The sequence below is a fragment of the Arvicola amphibius genome, chromosome 3 (genome assembly GCF_903992535.2).
Source record: "Arvicola amphibius chromosome 3, mArvAmp1.2, whole genome shotgun sequence".
In the NCBI taxonomy this organism is placed as follows: Eukaryota; Metazoa; Chordata; class Mammalia; order Rodentia; family Cricetidae; genus Arvicola; species Arvicola amphibius.
The window spans coordinates 173,332,310-173,355,254 of record NC_052049.1 but is presented as its reverse complement, the minus strand read 5'-3'; the positions used below and the strand labels follow the sequence as shown (position 1 = coordinate 173,355,254).

At 38.5% G+C, this 22,945-nt stretch overlaps 1 protein-coding gene across 1 annotated transcript in view; it reads left to right on the top strand.

The window, feature by feature from the left end:
• The window catches only part of Dock3 (dedicator of cytokinesis 3), a 337,144-nt gene that overhangs the window by 180,898 nt on the left and 133,301 nt on the right, over positions 1–22,945 (top strand). Inside the window, exons 13-14 of the mRNA XM_038322276.1 lie at positions 21,958–22,046; positions 22,629–22,754. Of these exons, the coding sequence (XP_038178204.1) occupies positions 21,958–22,046; positions 22,629–22,754 (215 nt within the window). The remainder of the gene's footprint in view (positions 1–21,957; positions 22,047–22,628; positions 22,755–22,945) is intronic.

Genomic DNA, 22,945 nt, shown 5'->3' with positions numbered 1-22,945 from the left:
CTTTATGATCTTGACTTAATTACTTAAGTTCTCTGAGCCTCCATTTATGACTTTTAAAATAGGACTAATGTTTTCCTGCCTCATACAATTATGTATATCTTCATGTTTCAGTATATTCATGTTGCTTAAGATGATGCCTATGCTCACAGAATTGAGGTTCTGTGATTTTAATTTCCTAAAACAATTAGTCTAAATGGTTTTGGTTTCTCTTTTTCAATGAGAAACATATTCATGGGACCTGTATTTGAAAATACACTCCAGATACTTCAGCATTAGGTTGGTTGTTTGTTTGGTGCATGTGGATGTGAACACCAGAGTTTGACCTTCATGTTATTTTTGGGGAGCCCTTTACCTTGTTTTGAGATAGGGTTTCTCACTGGGACTTGGGGCTCACTGATGGGCTAAGCTGACTAGCTGATGAACCCCCTTTCTTTGCCTCCCCAGAACTAAGATTACAAGTGTAAGGATTCACACCACACCTGGCTTTTTATGTTGATTCAGGGAATTGAACTTGGGACTTCTCTGGTTTAGCTATCTCCTCAGCCTATATTTGATGTTTTATTTTGTTTGGTTTGGTTTTTCTAGACAGGGTTTCTCTGTAACTTTGAAGCCTGTCCTGGAACTACCTCTTATAGACCAGGCTGGCCTTAAACTCACAAAGATCTGCCTGCCTCTACCTCCCACGTTCTGGGATTAAAAGCGTGCATTACCACTGCCTAGCCTAGATTTGATGTTTTGATTGCCTACTGTTTGTCTGGCTGTCATCGATGTTTGAAAGTATTGTATCTCGATCAAAGTAATCATGGGAGGTCTATATTATTATTGCCATTTTTATAGTTGACTAAATTGATATTAATTGGTCATATTAATATTGACTAAATTGACATTAATTGGTCATATTAATTGTGAGTCGTACAGCAAAAGTTCATAGAGCTAGGATTTGAACCTAACTCTTCATACTCCATTCTCTCAGTACTTTCTTGTTTCATGTTTCAAGTATACATGCGTTATGTTGGGAAGAACTTGTATTTAGAATTTCAGTGATACATACTCATGAAATAGCTGTGTTACTTTGAGCCTACCATATGCCTCTGTGAGCCTCAATTCTTTCCCTGTAAGGTGGAGATCATGGAATCTGTTTCAGAAGACTAATGAGTAAATCTTCAAAGATAATGCCCATGAAATAACCACCACAGGTGACATTTGGCTGTTTTCTACATTCAGGCACTTTGGTAAACATTTGGCATGCGCTGGTGATCCTCTGAATTTCCTAGTTCCTTGCCTAGCACAGAAGGCATGCTCTGCTAATGGTAGTTTCTCATGAATTTTAGCTTAGCAGAAAGGGTTTGGTTTGATCATGCACTTCCTGGAAGCCTCTCCAGCTGGAACCACCCACATTTCTCATGAAGCATGGCATTAGATGTGTGAGAAGAGGGAGATTCTAACATAAACAACAATAAAACCAACACAGTTTATTCCTTATGAGATTTTAAACATATATTTTTAGTTGAGACATAGAAATGTGTTTGTGGTCTAAACAGTTCCCATCTAGACAATAGAAGACAGATTACTCTCATGAAATCTCATCTAAAATCAATTAGATTGGTCAATTTGTATATGATTACTCAGGGAATTTTTCCAGAAATTTGTGGTTTTGTTTGTTTTTTATCCTTCTAATTTTCTTTTTTTTTTTTGCACTAAAGGAAAAGTCATTGTGAGCTAATGAAGAGTATTGATGATGTTCCTAAATATGTAGGTTACTGCCTATTTTCTAACGTAAAATCTTCAACTAAATAAACAAAATTAAGTAGACCCTAGAGATAAATACATAAAATTTTAGTCAGCATTAAAAGCAATTAAGTCAAGCCTTGACCAAAATTTAATAGTTACAATTAAAGAGGCAGGCAAAATAAGAATACGGACTTACAATCACCTTGAAGCCTAATGTGAGAGTGGGGCTCTGAAAGCCTATTCTGCTCTCTCCCTAATCTGCCTTTGGGACTGCCCAGACCTATGTTTGAACTCATGTTCTTTTTCTCCCTATCTGAAAAAAAAATGGGCATGGCAATACATATCATATTGTTCTCTTAATTTTGGAAATTAACACACAGTTTTTGACCTTTCATAGGTACTTCTTTTTTAAATGCAAACTTATAGATCTTTTTATTATTAAATTTATTTTTAAAACAATCTTTTTATTTTACATTCCTATCCCAGTTCCCACTCCTTTGGCTCTTCTCCTCTCCCGTTCCTTCCACCTTTCCCTGATCCCAGTCCTCCCATCCACTCCTCAGAGAGGGTAAGACTTCTCATGGGAGTCAACAAAGTCTGATATATCACTTTAAGGCAGGACCAAGGCTCTTGTCTCTATTTAGGCTGAGCACGGTATCCCTCCAGAATGAATGTGCTCCAAAAATCCAATTCAAGCACTAGGGATAAATCTTGGTCCCATTTCCAATGGCCTCAAGCCACATAACTCTCATGTACATTCAGAGGGCCTAGTATGGGTCTATGAAGATTCTCTCACTATCAATCCAGAGTCAGTGAGTTCTCATCAGCTCAAGTCAGCTGTTTGTGTGGGTATTCACCCATTATGGTCATGACCCCTTTGCTCATGTTATCGCTCCTTCTCTCTTGGGCTGGTCTCCAGAATCTCAGCCCAGTGCTTAACTGGATCTCTTCATCTTCTTTCATCAGTTGCTGGATTAAGGTTTTATGATGACAATTAATGTAGTCATCAACCTGATTATAAGGTTAGGCCAGTTCAGGCACACTCTCTACTTTTGTTTAGGGTCTTAGCTGGGGTCATTCTTGTGGATTTCTGAGAATTTTCCCAGGGTCAGGTTTCTCGCTAGCTCCATTAGGGCTCCCTTAATCAAAATATTTCTTTCCTTGCTCTCCCTCTTTGTCTTTTTTCCATCTTAACCATCCTGTTCCCTCATATTCTCCTTTTCCCTCCACTTCTCTTCTCTCCTTCCCCTTCTAAACTCCCCTCCCCCAAAATTTCTCAGGAGATCTTGTCTAATTCCCCTTCCCAGGGGAATCCATGTATGTCTCTCTTAGGGTCCTCCTTGTTACCTAGCCTCTCTGGGGTAATGGACTATATGCTGGTTGTAGCACGATTAGTGAAAACCCAGAGACAGAAATTGGGGTTCAATCTGAAGATCAGAAAGGCAAAATAGCCAGCCACTGGCTCTTACCTCTGCCTCAGTCCAAAATAGCAATCCTGCTTCCAGGAATCTCACAATGAGACTGTGTGTGAGAGCTGTCTCCTCCTGTATTATATTCTTCTCTAGTGCTAGAATAAAGGCCTGTACCACTACCACCCGGTTTCTAAAGCAAATGACCATGGCTCCTGGGATTAAAGGTGTGTATCACCAGTGCCTGGTCTGTAAGGCAATTAAGAGTAGCTGTTTTACACTCTGAACTTCAGGCAAGCTTTATTTATTTAAATACAAATGAAATATCACTACATCTTACCCTTTGCTTTACATCTAGTATCCACTTATGAGTGAGTACAAAACACAAAAACAAAAACAAAAAAGCAGCCGGGCTGTGGTGGTGCACGCCTTTAATCCCAGAACTTGGGAGGCAGAGACAGGTGGATCTCCATGAGTTTGAGACCTGCTGGTCTACCAGGTGAGTTCCAGGACAGACACCAAGGCTATAGAGAAACCCTGTCTCGAAAAACAAAACAAAACAAAACAAAAAGAGTGAGTACAGACCATGTTTGTCTTTCTAGGTCTGGGTTGCTTCACTCAGGTTTTGTTGTTTGTTTGTTTGGTTTTTTTCTAGTTTCATCCATTTGCCTACAGATTTCAAGATGTCATTTTTTTTTTACTGCTGAACAGTACTCCATTGTGCAAATGTACCACATTTTCTTTATTCATTTTTCAGATAAGGGGCACTTAGGTTGTGTCCAGGTTCTGGCTACTATAAATAATGCTGTTATGAACTCAGTCGAACAGATGTCCCTGTGGTATGACTGCATCTTTTGGGTATATGCCCAAAAGTGGTATTGCTGGATCTTGAGGTGGATTGATTCCCAATTTTCTGAGAAACTGCCATACTGATTTCCAAAGTGTATAAGTTTGCACTCCTATCAGCAATGAAAAGTGCTCTCCTTACTCCTCATTCTCTCCAACATAAGCTATTATTAGTGTTTGTAATCTTATACATTCTTACAGGTGTAAGACGGTATCTCAGAATTGTTTTGATTTGCATTTCTCTGATGGCAAAAGATGTTGAACAATTCCTTGAGTATCTTCCAGCCATTTGGAATTCTTTTTTTTTTTTCCTCATGGTTTATTTTTTTTATATTTAAAAAATTTCCATCTCCTTCCCTCCTCCTCCCCCCTCCCTCCCCTCCTCCTCCCCCTTCCCTCCCCTCCTTCTCCCCCTTCCCTCCCCTCCCCTCCACCCATACCTCCCCTCCCTCCCTCTCAAGGCCAAGGAGCCATCAGGGTTCCCCACTCTATGCTAAGACCAAGGTCCTCCCAACTCCCCCCAGGTCCAGGAAGGTGATCAACGAAGCTGAGAAGGCTCCCACAGAGCCCGTCCATGAAGAACAATCAGAGCCCAGAGCCATTGTCCTTTGCTTCTCAGTCAGCCCCCGCTGTTGGCCACATTCAGAGAGACGGGTTTGGTCGCATGATCCATCAGTCCCATTCCAACTGGAGTTGGTGATCTCCCATTAGTTCTGTCCCACCGTCTCCATGAGTGAACGCACCCCTCTCGTTCCTGACTTTCTCCCTCATGTTCTCGCTCCTTCTGCTCCTCATCAGGACCTTGGGAGCTCAGTCCAGTGCTCCAATGTGGGGCTCTGTCATTTTCTTCATCTATCGTCAGGTGGAGGTTCTATGGTGATATGCAAGAAATTCATCAGTATGGCTATAGGAACTGGCCTTTTCAGGCTCCCTCTCCTCAGCTGCCCAAGGAACTAACTGGGGGCGTCTCCCTGGAAACCTGGGAACCCCTCTAGGGTCAAGTCTCTTGACAACCCTCAGGTAGCTCCTTCTGTTTAGATAATAATAATCCGTTTTTTAAATTGGATTATTAGGCGTTTTAATATTTTTGATAGTTTCTTGAGTTCTTTGTATATTTTGGAGATCAATCTTCTGCCACATATGAGATTGGTGAAGGTATTTTCCCATTCTGTAGGCTGCCTTTTTGTCTTATTGACTGTGTCCTTTGCTTTACAGAAGCTTCTCAGTTTCAGGAGATCCCATTTATTAATTGTTTCTGTCGGTGTCTATGCTACTATTATATTTAGGAAGTGTTCTCCTATGCCCATGCATTGAAAACCACTTCCCATTTTCTCTTCCATGAGGTTCAGTGTGGTCAGATTTATTTGAGGTCTTTGATCCATTTGGTGTTGAGTTTTGTGCATGGGGATAGATAGGAATCTATTTGCATTCTTCTACCTGTCGACATCCAGTTATATCAGCACTATTTGTTGAAGATGCTTCCTATTTTTCCATTGTATAATTTAACATCTTTGTCAAAAATCAGGTGTTCATGGGTGTGTAGATTAACATCAGGGTCTTTGATTTGATTCCATTGGTCTATCTGTCTGTTTTAATGCCAATACCAAGCTGTTTCCATTACTATATCTCTATAGTAGATCTTTAAGTCAGGAATGGTGTTGTGTTTGGAGAATCCTTTGTTGTTTTGGAATCCTGGGTTTTTTTGTTTTTTCATATGAAGTTGAATATTATTCTTCCAGGGTCTGTGAAGAATTGTGTTGGGGTTTCTGATGGGGTTTGCATTAAATCTGTAGATTGCTTTTGGTAAGATTGCCATTTTTATTATGTTGATCCTACCTATCCAAGAGCATGGGAGATCTTTTCATTTTCTGGTATCTTCTTCAATTTCTTTCTTTAAAAACTTAAAGTTCTTGTTATACAGGTCTTTCACTGTTAGAGAAGGCTGCTTGTTTGTTCCCGGCTGCTCAGCCCCGAAATAACCACACAGAAACTGTATTTATTTAACCACTTCTTGGCCTTTTAGCTCTAGCTTCTTATTGGCTAGCTCTTACATCTTAATTTAACCCATTTGGCAAGGTTCCGTCCGGCATCTATCTCCAGGAGGGATACATGGATTCTCTTGACTCCACCTTCTTTCTCCCAGCATTCAGTTTAGTTTTCCCCACCTAGCTCTGATCTGTCCTGCTATAGGCTCAAAGCAGTTTCTTTATTCATTAACCAATATAAGCAACACATAATGCAACCACATCATTTTACTTCTTTGGTTACTGCTACCCCAAGAATATTATGACCTGTTGAACCTACATATATGCCCTATTGCTTCTTAATGCTTGGAGAACTTATGTGGAAAATAAAAGTTTTCATCCCTCTAACCGCTGAACATGCAGTGGCTGAAGTGCTACACAGTTGTCTATGCTTGTTGTCCCTGTAATGAATAAAATGGGTTGTCATGGCAGTACGCAGATGATGAAATTCTTCATGTATCTTATAAGGGTAGATAAACTATTGACATCATTAATCATACTCTACATATTAATTTGATTGGATATAACAATCGTGTTTCATTATAATCATGAATCATTTGATTATTTAATAAATGCTTACATTTAAATTTTTCCTACAAAATATTCTAGTGATTGGATAAAATATGCTGATGAAGCTACAGCCTCTAAAATGATTTGAGTAGCTTCTCTATCCTTAGCTTGTACTCAACGTCACTCATATCCTTATCCTCAAATACACAGTGAGCATATTTATTACCTGTCACTTGCCTTGTAGGTCCTCATGAAGTTAGTCTTTGCGTATAAGTCATAACAATGAAACTTGTCTTCAGATATTACTGAGGAGAGGCATGGCAGTCTGGCTCAGAGAGGAGAGGTGAGGCACGGCAGTCTGCCTCACTTAGGAGAGGCATGGCAGTTGTCTGAGCCATCTACCTCACTTCCTTTTTCCTGTTCTGTCTACTCCACCTATCTAAATCTTGCCCTATCAAAAAGCCAAGGCAGTTTGTTTATTAGCCAATGGGAATCCTCCATCATTTCTCCTTTTTCTGTTTAAACAAAAAAGAAAGGCTTTAACTTTAACATATTAAAATTACATATAACAAACAGTTATCAAGTAAGAATTACAGTTACAATATTTATATCCATTTTATCTTTTATCATAACAAAGGAAAACAACTATAACTATCTATTCTTCAACTCCATCAAAGATTCCAGAAGGATATAATATTACCTAAGTAAATGAGAAGTAAGCAACTTACAAAACTCTAGAAATCACAGAGACATCTTGCTGCCTGGACAGTCACCCAAAGTTCCTCTGTACCGTTGGGGCATCCATCTTCTGCCTTCAGGCCCATAGTATCCAGAGACATTTCCATGAAGCAGGAAATTTCAAAGACAGTTCAGTCACTTTCTGCTGTGTCCTACAGAATGTCTCGTAGACTCTTTTATGAATCAGGAACCCCGAAAGATCATCTCACCTTTAGGCAAGTTCAGCAGTCCTCTCTCTGAGGGTTCTCTGTGTCCAGTTTATGCAATAGTCCAGGCAAGAGCAGTTTCTTGCCCAAATGGCTATCAAACTCCATAAGGAGTCTCTTCTATGCCCATCTTCCTTTTGAAGTAGCTGGTGCTGCCAGGAGCAGACGTGTCTCATTGTCATGAAAAGCTCTAAGTTATTACAACATTTAAATGCCATATTCTGTAGCCTTTAAAAGATATGAAGAATGTCTATCTAACTGAATATATCTCTACATATCTAGAAAATCTAACTAACATGACTATAAGCTTTACTATTATCAATGATTATCCATTAACAACCTATATTTCTTAATTATACATTACAGTTTTAAAATAAACTACACAATCACAATACCTTAATCAGTATCAAAAATACATATACATATAACAAAATTGACCTTAAATTTAAATCATTAAAGCAAAATCCATATCAATGCAAATTATTCATATTTATTTCATATCCCCCTTTAAATGTAAAAGAACACTTATAAACAGTATTTGGGAATATGGGCGCAGTTATCTTTCTCCAAACTGCTTCCTGCTGAATGGGGACGCTGTTAATCAGATCTTTCATGGTGTAACCTGTGTGCTAGGTTCATCTTAGTCATCAGTTGGGTGAAGTAATTTTCTTAAAGTATTCACAGCAACCTTTCAGGAGGGCGTGGTCTATCATACCATATTGGGATAGAAACAATCCAACGGGTCTCATTTTCTGTAAAAATAAAAGAAGAAACTGTTTTCCAAAGTATCATATCCTTAGATCCAAATTCTGAAGTCAAAGTATTTTCAAAATATCTATCTTGGAATAGTTCAGCAGCATTTATAAACAAATATCTTTTAGCAGCTGTTGCTTCTTCCTCAGTATTCAAACAATTCAAAGAGAGCATAATAGCATACAGTATCAAGATTTTCTGTGTATTTTCCATGCAGCTTTAATTTAACCTCTATTTCATTTATTTTTACTTTTAACTTTTTGCTTTTTGAGACAGTCTCTGTATATCTTTGACCTAGAATAACTCTGTAGACCAGGCTGTCCTTGAACTCACAGAGATCTACTTGCCTCTGCTTCCCAAGTGCTGGGATTAAAGGTGTGTGCTACAACACTTTGAACTCACAGAGATCTGTCTGTCTCTGCCTCCCAGGCATTGGGATTAAAGGCGTGTGCTACCACACCTTGAAGTCACAGAGGTCAATCTACCTCTGCCTCCCAAGTGTTGGGATTAAAGGTTGGAACCACCACACCCAAACTACTCTCTTTCTCTTTTTCTTTTTTACTTTTAAGAACTTTAACCTTTAGCCTGCATATATTTTTAACACATTGTAAACCATTCAGACGTTTTCTTCAACTTTGAATCTTTCTTTTACTGTATATCACTTTGTGACCACATGAGTCTTTAATTTATGAAACAATATCTGTAGGACTAAAGCCGTGGCTTTGGTGGCTGGATCCAGCCCATTCCTTAGCTTTCTGCGATTACAGCCTTGTGGCCGAGGTACCAGCCAGAGCCTAGTTTATCGCCACAACTCTACAGTGTTTCAAGGTCCCTACCAGCAAGCAAGCTGCAACATTGCACTCAGAAACCACACTCAAACACTCCATAGTTGACCACCTACCTGAAAGAGTCAGAGTTTGCCCTGGCAGGACAGCCCATAACGCCAGCATTTTAAAACGGCACAGGTTTTTTTCCTGCTACGGCTAAAAACCGAAAAGCTTTCCATCAACACCGTTTAAGTGTTTTGTGGCAGGACCTCTTAATGAGCTGCAGGGTTTTGCAGCTGAAGCAGAGTCAGGAAACCTCTCTTAGATGAGAGCGCTTGCTCAGACCCGAGAAATTGCTGCTATCAAGAAGCCATGCTTTACTCTATTCTTTCCCAAGCTTTCTCAAGCTTTCTGTGGATTCAGTTATCCACGTTGGGCGCCATTCTGTAGTGATGGGCTGTGGGCCAGCTTCCAGCCACCCGGCTCCCAACCACCGGCTAGCTTTACCCGAAATAATCACACGGAAACTGTATTCTTTTAAACACTGCCTGGCTCATTAGTTTCATCCTCTTACTCACATCTTGACTAACCCATATCTAATAATCTGTGTAACACCACGAGTGGTGTCTTACCGGGAAAAATTCTAGCGTACGTCCATCTTGGGCAGGAGCTTCATTGCATCTCTCTCCCTGAGGAGAGGCATGGCAGTCTGGCTCACAGAGGAGAGGTGAGGCATGGCAGTCTGCCTCACTTAGGAGAGGCGTGGCAATTGTCTGAGCCATCTACCTCAAATGTCCCTTAGGACAAGATCAGCCCCACTGAGAGCAATTGTTGCTAGTCTATAGAAATGTTTTTTTTTTTCAATCTGGTAATTTGTTTCACTTTTCTCTAGACCCATATCTTTGATACTTAATCACAGTGTGTTAGTCTGTTCATGACTAACTTGAGTTCTTTGTTCTTTTTTCTGCCAAATTTGTAGCTCTTTCATTTTAACTCTTTTTTTTTTCTGCCTACCACTTACTTCTTATGTCTCTTCTCATATTTCTGAGGCTTCAAATGCTGAATATATTCTTGGTGTGTATTCTCTTTCCCTTCTTTTTGTTTTCTTGTTTGTTTGTTGAGATAGGGTTACTCTGTAGCTTTGGAATCTGCCATGGAACAAGCTCTTGTAGATTGGGCTAGCCTTGAACTCATGGAGACCCACCTGCCTCTGCTGGAACTAAAGGTGTGCCCCACCACCGCTTGACTTCCTTTTTATTTTAAAGTCATTTTCTTTTTCAAAACACATTGAACCTGTAATCCCTTAAGAGCATAAGGAAGGAAGGAAGATCTTGAACTATATATCAGCCTGGGCTACATTATGAGATCCTGTCTCAAAAAACAAAATCGTAACAACAAAAGAAATATAGGCTAGAATGATCCATGTAGTTATGGAAATGAGGTTGGAGACATCAGGTTTTCTATCTTAATGCACAGGCAAATGGTTGCATATAGACATATTTGTAAATATCTCTGTATAGACAGATCTGTATACACATTTATTTTCTTGATCTGTCAGCTGAAGGGGCCCAGAAGCAACAATATCCCAATAACAATGATCACATATAGAGAATCAGTCTTATTTTTGAATACCATTCTTTAATTAGAGGAATCGGAGATCTTTGGACGTGTAGATGAACCAAAAGTTAGAATAGTAAATATCCAAAATAATTCTAAAACAAAGTAAAAATATGCTCAGAGTTTTTGAGGGGTGGTGTTTTTGTTGTTCTTTGTTCATTTTGGTTTTTGAGCTAGCATTTCTTTGTGTAGCCCTGGCTGTACTGGAACTCACTCTGTAGACCAGGCCTTGAACTCAGAGATCCACCTGTCTCTGCCTCTTAGATGCTGGAATTAAGGGGGTATAGCATCAACATCCAGCTTCAGAAAATTTTTAAATGTCTGGGATTTAGCACGAATAATAAAAACCCAGAGACGAATATTGGGGTTCAACCCAAAAACCAGAAAAGCAAAGCAGACAGGTCACTAGAGAAGTCCTATATCTACCAAGCCTGGGCTACTACATACTAAGCAGACTAATCAGCCAGAGTCTCTCTCTCCTCTCATTTTTATATTCCCTCTATTGCTACAATTAAAGGTGTGTGACTTCCTAGTACTGAGATTAAAGGTATGAGGCTCCACCACTTGGATTTGTTTATGGGATGATCTTGTGTAGCACAGGGTGGCCTCAAATTCACAGAGATCTGCCTTCCTCTGCCTTCCGAATGTTGGGATTAAAGGCATGTGCCACCACTGCCTGCCTTCAAAAATATTTTTTAAAGCAGAAAATTATATAATTCTAAGAGCAAATGAAGTTTATTAATTATGCTAAGTTCTTTAAAACAAAATTGACTATTTAAGTAGATTATGCTGAAGACAATAGTTTTCTAGTTAAGAGCTTATTTTTAATATTGATAAAATGTTACACAAGTACTTTTTTATTTATTTATTAGATTAAAAAAGACAATCCAAGTTCCCACTCCTTCCCCTCTTCCCATTCCCTTCACACACCCTCCCACCCCACCCCCATGTAATCCTCAGAGAGGGTAAGACACATTGCCTTGTGGAAGGTCAAAGGCCCTCCCTACTATATCTAGGCTAAGCAAGGTATACATCTAAAGAGAACAGGATCCCCAAAAGCCAGTACATACAGTAGGGATAAATCCTGGTGCCACTGTCAGTGGCCCTTCAGTCTGCCCCAGCCATGCAGCTGTCAACCACATTCAGAAGAACTAGTTTGGTCCTGTGTTTGTTTCTTCCCAGTCTGGCTGGAGTTGGTGAGCTCCCATTAGCTCAGGCAAACTGTTTCAGTGGGTGAACCCATCATGGTCTTGACCTCCTTGCTTATATTCTCTTTCCTTCCACTCCTCAATTGGACTTTGGGAGCTCAGTCTGGTGCTCCGATGTGGGTCTCTGCCTCTGCCTCCATCAGTTGCTGGATGAAGGCTATATGGTGATATTTAAGATAATCATCAGTCTGACTAGAGAGCAAGGCCAGTTCAGGCACCCTCTCCTCTATTGCTTAGTATCTTAGCTGGGGGTCATCCTTTTGCATTCCTGCGAATTTCTCTAGAGCCATGTTTCTGCTAACCCTATAATGGCTCCATAAATCATGGTATCTCTCTCCTTGCACTCATCTCTGTCTTTCCTCGATCTCTACTATCCTATTCCCTCAAGTTCTCCTCTACCCTGCCCCCTTTCCCTCCTTTTTTCCTACCCTCCCCTCTCCCCCCACCCCCATTATCCCAACCCTGCCAGTCAATCCTGTCCATTTCCAATTTCCAGGTGGGTCTATATATATTTTTCTTTGGGTTCACCTTATTACTTAGCTTCCCTAGGATCAAGAACTATAGGCTCAATGACCTTTGTTTATAGCTAGCATTCACATGAGTGAGTACATACCATATTCATCTTTTTAGTCTGGGTTACCTCACTCAGGATAGTGTTTTCTGATTCCATCCATTTACATGCAAAATTCAAGATATCATTGTTTATTACTGCTGAGTAGTATTTTAATGTGTAAATGTGCCATATTTTCTTTTTCCATTCTTCGGTTGAGGGGCATCTAGGTTGTTTCCAGGTTCTGGCTATTACAGATAATGCTGCTATGAGCATAGTTGAACAAATCCTTTGTTTTTTGTTTGTTTGGTTTTTGTTTTTGTTTTTCGAGCCAGGGTTTCTCTGTAACTTTGGAGTCTGTCCTCGAACTAGCTCTTGTAGACCAAGCTGGCCTCGAATTCACAGAGATCTGCCTGCCTCTGCCTTCCAAGTGCTGGGATTAAAGGCGTGCCCCACCAATGCCCAACTAACAAATACTTTTGTAGTATGACTGAGCATCTTTTGGGTATATGTCCAAGAGTGGTATTGCTGGATCGTGAGGTAAGTTGCTTCCCAATTTTATTTTTTTTTTAGAAATCGCCATACTTATTTCCAAATTGGTTGTACAAGTTTGCATTCCCACCAGCAATGGATGAGTGTCCCCCTTACTCCACATCCTCTCCAGCATAAAGCTATCTATCATTAGTGGTTTTGATCTTAGCTGTTCTGACAGGTGTAAGATGGTATCTCAAAGTTGTTTTGATTTGCATTTTCCTGATAGCCAAGGATGTTGAACATTTCCTTAAGTATCTTTTGGCTTTTGAGAATTCTCTGCTTAGTTCAGTACCCTATTTTTAATTGAGTTATCTAGAATTTTAATGTATAATTTCTTGAATTCTTCATATATTTTGGAGATCAGTCCTTTGTCTAATGTAGAGTCGGTGAAGATTTTCCCATTCAGTACAATGCCTTTTTGTCTTATTGACTGTGTCCTTTGCTTTACAGAAGCTTCTCGGTTTCAGGAGGTTTCATTTATTTATTGTTGCTCCCAGTGTCTTTGCTACTATTATATTTAGAAAGTGTTCTCCTGTGCCCAACATGCATTAAATACCACTTCCCACTTTCTCTTCCATGAGGTTTAGTGTGGTCAGATTTATTTGAGGTCTTTGATCCATTTGGACCTTTGTGCGTAGGCATAGGTAGGAATCTATTTGCATTCTTTTGCATGTCAACATCCAGTTATGTCAGCACTATTGTTGAAGATGCTTTCTTTTGTTCATTGTATAATTTTAGCTTCTTTACCAAAAATCGGTATTCATAGGTGTGTAGATTAATTTGATTTGATTCCATTGGTCCACCTGTCTATCTTTATACCAATACCAAGCTGTTTTAATTACTGTAAATCTATAGAGATTTTTAAGTCAGAAATGGTGTTGCGTCTGGAGGCTCCTTTGTTGTGCGAGATTTGTTTTGGCCATCCTGGGTTTTTTGTTTTTCCATAAGAAGTTTAGTATTATTCTTTCAAGGTCTGTGAAGAATTTTTCTTGGATTTTTCTGGGCATTGCATTGAATCTATAAATTGCTTTTGGTACAATTGCTGTTTTTACTATGTTACTTCTACCTATTCAAGAGCCCAGGAGATCTTTCCCATTTTCTGGTGTCTTCTTCAATTTCTTTCATCAAAGACTTAACATTTTTATCATACAGGTTTTCCACTTGTTTGGTTAGAGTTACTCCAAGATATTTTATGTTATTTGTGGCATTTGAGAAGGGTGATGTTTCTCTTATTTCTTTCTCAGCCCATTTATCACCTGTGTAAAGGCTACTGAGTTTTTTTGAGTTAATCTTGTATCCTTCTACATTATTGAAGGTGTTTATGAGTTGTAGAAGTTTCTTGTTAGAATTTTTGGAGTCACTTATGTAAACTAATGTATCTTGAGGAAATAGTGAGAGTTTTGACTTCTTCTTTTCTGATTTGTATCCCCTTGATCTCCTTTCGTTGTCTTATTGCTCTAGCTAGAATGTCAAATGCTATATTGAATAGATATGGAAAGAGTGGAAAACCTTGTCTTGTTCCTAATTTCAGTGGGATCACTTTGATTTTCTCTCCATTTAGGTTGATATGGCTGTTGACTTTCTGTATGTTGCTTTTATTATGTTTAGATACATTCCTTGTATCCTTGCTCTTTCTAAAACCTTTATCATGAAAGGGTGTTGTATTTTGTCAAAAGCTTTTTCAGCATCTAATGAGATGGTCATGTGGGGTTTTTTCAGTTTTTTTATATGGTGGATTACATTGACAGATTTTCATTTTTTGAAGGATCACTGCATCTCTGGGATGACATGGTGGATGATTTTTCTGATGTGTTCTTGGATTCACTTTGCCAGTATTTTATTGATCATTTTTGTGTCAATGTTCATTAGGGAGATTGGTCTGTAATTCTCTTTGTTAGTTGTGTCTTTGTGGTTTTGGTATCAGGGTAATTGTAGCCTTGTAAAAAGTGTTTGGTAATGTTCCTTTCTGGAACAATTTGAGTAATATTGGTATTCTTCATTGAAAATCCTGTAGAATTTTGAGCTGAAACCATCTGGTTCTGCTTTTTTTGGGGGGAGAGGACTTTTGATGACTGTTTCTATTTCTTCAGCATTTATAGGTCTGTTTAATTTGCTTATCTGTCTTGATTTAATTTTGGTAAATGATATTTATCCAGAAAATTGTCCATTTCCTTTAAGATTTCTAATTTTGTGGAGTACGGTTTTTTGAAGTATAACCTGATAATTCTGTATTTTTTTCCATGTCTGTTGTTATGTCCTCCTTTTTATTTCTGATTTGTTGATTTGGATATTCTCTCTCTGCCTTTTGGTTAGTTTAGATTAAAGTTTTGTGTATTTTGTTGATTTTCTCAAAGAACCAAATGTTCTTTATATTGGTTTTTTTCTTTCTATTTTGTTGTTTTCAGTTCTCAATTTGATTATTTTCTGCCATCTAGTCCTCCTGGATGAGTTTGCTTCTTTTTGTTCCAGGGTTTTCAGGTGTTCTGTTAACTCACTAGCGTTGAATTTTTTTCTAGCTTCTTTATGTAGGCATTAAGTGCTATGAACTCTCCCCTTAACACTGCTTTCATTATGTCCCATAAATTTGAATAAGTTGTGTGGTCATTTTCATTGAATTTTAAGAAGTCTTTAATTTCTTTCTTTATTTGTTTCTTGACCCATTGGTGATTCAGGTGAGCATTGTTTCTATGTGTTCGTGGGCTTTTTGAAATTAGGTTGCTGTTGAATTCTATTTTTAAGTTATGGTGATCTAATAAGCTATATGGGTTATTCCAGTTTTTGTTGTGTTTTGTTTTGTATCTGTTGAGGTTTTTTTGTTACCTAATATATAGTCATTTTTTTAGAAGACTCCATGAGGTGCTGAGAAGAAGGTATATTCTTTTATGTTTGGATGAAATGTTCCATAGATGTCTAAGTCCATTTGAGTCATGACATCTGTTAGTTCCCTTATTTCTCTTTTAAATTTCTGTCTGGCAGGCCTGTCCAATGGGGTGTTGAAGTCTCCCATTATTAGTGTGTGTGTTTTAATGTGTTATTTAAACTTTAGCAGTGTTTCTTTTACATATGAGGGTGCCCTTATATGCAGAGATGTTCAATATTGAGATTTCCTCTTGATGGGTTTTTCCTGTGACAAATATGAAATGTCTTTGTAGTGAGGAGCTGCGGGCAGGCCTGCTTTTCGTCCTACCCGGCTCCCGGCCGTCTGGATAGCTTATGCCCCGAAATAACAACACACAAACTGTATTCATTTAAACACTGCCTGACCCATTAGTTTCAGCCTCCTACTAGCTAATTCTCACATCTCTTGCTTTAACCCATATCTAATAATCTGTGTAACACCACAAAGTGGTGTCTTACCAGGAAAGATTCAGCACGTCTGACCTGGTGCTGGCTCCATCACATCTGTCTCCCTGAGGAGAGGCACGGCGGTCTGCCCCAGAGAGCAGAGGCATGGCAATTTATCTCACTTAGGAGAGGCATGGCATCTGACTGAGCCATCTACCTCACTTCCTTCTTCCTGTTCTGTCTACTCCACCCACCTAAGGGCTGGCCAAAGCAGTTTGTTTATTAGCCAATGAGAATCCTCCATCAGTCCTTCTTTGTCTCTTTTGAATGATTTTAGCTTAAAGTCTATTTTGTTAGATGTTAGGATAGCTTTCACCCACTGTGTTTTATTGGAATGTTTATTAGGTTGAGAGATTTATTTGTAGTAGTTCTTTTTGAATTACCCTTTACAGAGTCACTAAACATCAGAATATAACAGAATTATGCTCTTCCTCTATTGTCTCTTTTGTCCCAATCCTTAAGTCCCTTGGAAGGAACTTTTAGATTTTATATGGTCAAAAATCCAGCCATACCTATTAAGCTTTCCATACCCTAAACCACAGAGCACTTCAGCTGCTATCTTTAGAAGCTTTTCATATTCTCATTCACATTTAGTAAGCTTAGTAAGGCTTCCTCTAGGGCTAGTATAACAATTGTATGACAACAAATGCTTAAGGTTTTCAACTCAAGAAGAATAATAAGTGTTGTGGGGGGAGCCACACAGAACGGAGATTACTGTTCAGAGCTGGTAGATGAATTGCACAATAACATCTCATTTTTCTAAATAAAAGAAGCCTGAATTTCTTTACTTTTGCTAGAATTATATGATTATCAAGAAACTAATCAGAGGTTTCTGTCCTACCTGCCAGTTCCCAAATAACCACTCAGGAGCTTAATATTTATTATAAATGTTTGGCCAATGGCTCAGGCTTATTAGCTAGCTCTTGTATTTAATTTAACTCATATTTTTTATCTATGCTTTGCCACATGGTTCGTGGCTTGTTACCTTAATTTTTACATGTCTTGCATCCTCAGCAGCTGGCTGGCATCTCTTCAATTCTGCCATTCTCCACTTGTATCTCTGTTTTAACTTCCCGCCTGGCTCTATTCTGCCTTGCCATAGGTCAAAGCAGCTTTATTTACCAAACAATAAGAGCAACACATATTCATAACATACAGAAAGACCATTCCATAACATTTTCTTCATCTTGTCTATTCAAAAATGAAGGTTTTAACTTTACCATAGTAAAATTACATGAAACCAAACAGTTATAAAGTAAGAATTACAGTTACAAGCCAGGTGGTGGTGGCACACGCCTTTAATCCCAGCGCTCAGGAAGCAGAGGCAGGCAGATCTCTGTGAGTTCAAGGCCAACTATAAGAGCTAGTTTCAGGACAGGATTCAAAGCTACAGAGAAATTCTGTCTTGAAAAAACCAAACTGGAAAAAAAAAAGATTCACAGTTAAAATAGCTAGTCTATTTGTATTTGACAAAATTGAGGAAAATACTCTATCATCTTTCCTATCTTCGTGAGTATAAAGTTTCATATCTGATTTATCTTTTACCATAACTAAGGAAAATTATATCTAGTCTTCAAGTCCATCGAAGACCCTAAAGGGATATAATGTTTTCTTAGTAAGCAGGAAGTGCATTGCAAGCAACTTCTAAAATTTTAGAAATGACAGAGACATCTGGCTGCCTGGACAGCCACCCAAAGTTCTTCTGTAATGTTGGGGCATTCATCTTCACCCTACAGGCCTAGAGTATCTGGCAAACTTTTTAGTGAAGCAGAAAGTTTGAAAGACTGTCCTACCCAGATTGGCAAAGTTTGTCAGTTACTTTCCTTTGTGTCCTGCAGATCCTGCCTTGTTTTGGCAAAGCTTAGTGCTTATTTTCCTCTGGTTTCGTGCCCTGTTTATACAGCATACTGTCAACCAATCCCAGCAAGAACAGTTTCTTGCCCAAATTGCTAGTCTTGCCACATTGAAAACAAACTCCATAATGAGTTTCTTTGATGCCCATTATTGTCTTTGAAGTTATTGGTGCTGCCAGGAACAGATATGTCTCACCGTAGAGAAAAGTCTTAAGTTCAAAAAACATTTTAAATGCCATATTCTGTAGGTCTTTGAAGTATTTGAAGATTACCTATCTATATCTTTGTATACTTAAAAACATAACCATTATGGTTTTATTTTTAACTATTATAGATGAACTCTTAATCTGTATTTTTAATTATATATTACATATTTAAATGAGCAGCATAAGCATAATACCTTAAACAAGAGTAGAAATATACATACAGTATAACAAAATTGACCTTAAACTTATATCAATAAACTAAAATCCATACCAATGTAGAATATTTTGAGATTGACAGTTGTGTTATTTGAATAAAAGTAGAATCAATAATCTACCCTTTTCCATCATTTCTACATCTTACATTTCTATTTCATATATTTCTACATCATATCCCCCTTTCCTCTTTTAGAAATAGGTTGATATGACTAACAACAATTTATAACCAACTTTCTTTAAATGAAATCAAACATTTATAAACAATATTTTGGGAATTTGGACATAGTTCTCTAGACTACTTCCTGCTGATTGGTGGTGCTATGTGGGGACCCTGAGAAAATCTGAGCTAATGGACAAGTGCTGGGAGGACCAGTTATAACCTTTGTTAATAATAGATATCACCTGTGTTTAGGAGGGTCTCCTTTTATCAAACCTGGTCCATCATAACCTGTAATGAATCCATAGCCTCTTGTTTCCTATGGAAACAAAAGCAAAAAGCAAAACTGCTTCTCCAAGCAATGCATCTTTTTTTAAAAAATTAATCATTTCTCTTTTTACATACCAATCCCAGTTCCTACTCCCCTCCTCCTGCTCCCCCAGCAATGCATCTCTTAAATTTCATTTTACAAAAATATCTTTTGACTTCTATTTTAAAATTAAGAATTTTTAAAAATACTTAGGTTGGTATATTTTATCAGTCTCTCTTTCAATTCCATGTCTCTAAGCAGCTGCTTTTGGCTTGTCAGCATTCAAAACATTCAAAATTAATACAATACTATGCAGGATCCAACTCCCTGAATTTTTCTATCTCTATGTGGCTTATTTTTTATTTTATTTCTCTCTTTTTAATAATTATCTATGTCCTTTGGTGTTTTTCCTGCATGTCTGTCTGTGTGAGGGTGTCAGAAGCCCTGGAGCTGGAGTTACAGAGGCTGTGAGCTGCCATGAAGTTGCTGGGAATTGATTCTGGGTCCTCTGAAAGAGCAGCTAGTGTTCTGAACCATTGAACCATCTCTCCAGACCTTATTTCTCTCTTTAAAGGCTTTATTATATTTTTTAAAATTATTCTGTAAATATCGATACCTTTTTAATTTTTTCTTAAGTCTATGCACATTGTAAAACATTGGAACCTGTTTAGAGGTTTTTCTGTCTGGACCTCTTTTACTGTGTATCTTTTAGCCTTTTTTGTGTATATTTAGCCAAAGCTAAATCTGCCAAACAGTGTGCAGCTGATTAGCTTCTCTGTACCGAAGCCTATGTGAGACTGCAGAAACCTGCCATGCAGCTTAGCCCATAGTGTGTAACATGAGGGCCTGCTTGTCAAGGTTTCTATGCTGCCCAGTTCCCACAGCCGGTAAGCCCCCAAAAGAAAATCACACAGAGGTCTCCTGTTATAAACTGATTGGCCCATTAGCTCAGGCTTCTTATTAGGTCTTATAGCTTCTTATTAGGTCTTATAGCTTATATTGACCCATTATTCTTATCTATGTTAGCCACATGGCTCAGTTCCTTTTTCAGTGGGGGCAGGTCACATCCTGCTTCTTTGGTGATCTGGATAGGACTGCGTTAAGAGCTTCCTTCTTCCCAGAATACTCCTGTTCTCATTGTCCCACCTCTACTTCCTATCTGGTTTTCCTGCCTATACTTCCTGCCTGGCTATCAGCCAATCAGCATTTATTTAAAATATAATTGACAGAATACAGACAATTCTCCCACACCAATAGTGTCTGGTGGCCGGCTTTGTCTTGCAGGCAGCTGTTGGGAGGCATGTCTGTGTGCTGCTGCTGGAATGAGACTGTGAGACTCGGACGCCCAGTTGTGGCTCCATTTCTATACATTCAGTTTTTTCAGGTGTTATGTGGATGTTGGTGCCATTAAATGCTGTAGGGTGGTTTTTCTGTACACTGTGAATATGTGTTACTCTCACTGTTGGGAACTCCAAGCAGAGATACAGATAAAGAAGATGGGGTTGCCAGTCATCTGCCAAGGAAACAAGACATGTAAACATGTAAAAATTAAGGTAGCAAGCCATGAACCACGTGGCAATGCATAGATAAGAAAGAAGGACTTAATTTAAATGTAAGAGCTAACTAATAATAGACCTGAGCCATTGGCCAAACAGTTATAATTAATATTAAGCCTCTGAGAGGTTATTCAGGAATTGGTGGGTGGGAGAGAAACCTCCAATTACAGGAAATTCTTTATAGACAAGAGGGCAGGAGTGGGATTGACCTTTAAAAAAAACTAAATATTATTTAAATTCTCATCTTATTAAGAGTAAAACATGACATTGTTTTTGCTCTTTTATCAATTTTACTGAGTTTCTTGGACTTGTTGCTGCTTCTGACTTGACTTGCTCAGAGAGGAGACTCCCCTAATTTGTGTGAATCCATATATAAGCTCTTAAATTTCATGTTAATTACTAGAACATTATTGGTTCCTTTTTTCTTAAGTAGACATATTTGCAGCTTAACTACAAGCTAGAAAGGGATACCTATTAGCATATTTTTTAACATTTCAGGAAGCAGTGACATCTATGCTTAGTCTTTCTGAAACTTGATATTCCCTGTTTTGTTGATATCCGTGGGTGGTCTGCCCTTTTTTGAATGGAAACAAAGGAGTAGTGGAATGGGGAGGGACTGGGAAGAGAAGGGGGAAAGGAATCTGTGGTCAGGATGTAAAATTAATTAATTAATTAAAAAATGTAACACTGAACAGATAAACGGTTTATGGCAGAAAAGCTGAAGAGGTAATCAGTCAGGTTTAAAATTTCATTTACTGAATACCTGTGCAAATTTTTACCTCAACTGTTAAATATACCTCATTAAAGATTAATATGGTAAAGAAAAAAGCTAATGTCATGGCCGTTCTAAACAGTAGTATTTGTTGAGAGAAACATTTCTCTATCAGGAAACATCTCCCCCCCCCCCCCCCGTGTGTGTGTGTGTGTGTATCCACGTGCATGTACATGCAGAGCTAGAAAAGGAAGAACTATACTTCAGAGATGAAGCTATTTTTGCATTCAAAAAATATGTATGCCTGGTAATGTAGCTTAGTAGCAGAAAATGTGTTTCTTATAACAAGGCCTTGGGTTCAGTCCTTAGCACCCCCCAAAATCTATAGACACATGGGTATATGTCAGTGTGTGTGTTTTTATGTGTGTGCATACTAGCGAGGATTAATTTTAAAGTTTCAAAGATATGTGTGTGTTGTATTAATATGCACATTGTTATATGTGTATATGTAAAGATTCATTTTAATATCTACTCTTTCTCCCAGTGTCAGTCTTCTATACTTAACAGCAAAAGAACCTTATCTAATTATAAAGCATATACTCATTTCTGTAGGAAATCCTTTTCCCTTCCAACTCATTGCTCAACATTGAGCCACCAGACCAGTTGTTGTAAATTCTGGTGAACCATAATATCTGTCCTTCTGTTACAGATGTAACAATGAGAGTGAGTGGACCCAGATTCATGAGAACATCATTCGAAAGTCAAGCACCAAGTACTCCGCCCCCAGTGCCAGCCATGGTGATGTATTTATTTGACTAGAAACTTTTGTGTTGCATTTGTATGTGCTAGTCATGTAGCACTTCAGTGGCTGATGTGGATTGACTGCTTTGTAAAGTTTAATTTCCTGCTCACATTTGTTTCCTTCCTTGGAGTTTTCTGGTACTAGTTCTACATCTAGTCATTTAAGACCGTTTTAGTATTTGCTGACTAAAATACATTTGGTCTTTTTAATAATGAACTCTATACACTTTGCTAGGTAACTTGAACTCCAGTCCAGTGAGCAAAATGTTTCAAGGTTCGTTACATTGTCAAGTCTGTTTTCTTGAACAAAAAGACAAGCATTAGTATCAGTTCTCTTTCTACTCCTAGTGAACGTCTGCATCTTGAAGAAAGCCTGACACTAATGATTAGTTTTCTAAGAAAACTATCAGGGCAGTGGTGCAGGTTAGTGAGAAAATGTTTGCTCAACATGTAGCTCTAGATTCTATCCCTAGCAGTGTGGCAGGAGAAATGGAGAAGAGACACACTTGGTGTCTTTCCTGGTACAATGCACAGAGTCGTTATGTGATTCTGAATAAAAAAATGTTTTATTTTTTGTAGGTCTTATTATTTCCCTACAGCTTTTTCGTGGTGACATGGAACAGATTCGGAGAGAAAATCCCATGATATTTAATAGAGGATTAGCAATTACAAGAAAATTGGGATTTCCTGATGTTATCATGCCAGGTAGGAAGAACTACTTGGGGATGGGGAAGGAGATGGCTTAGCGGAATGGAGTTTAGTGCTCCTTGCTTGAGCAGATGGTAAGCTATTCAGGTGAGCTACACAGCCATTAAAGTCACTGCCTCCCAAGTCAGGTGACTGACTGTAGTTTTCAGCATTAGCCCTTTGAGTCTTGTAAGCGTTTGTTCTTCACC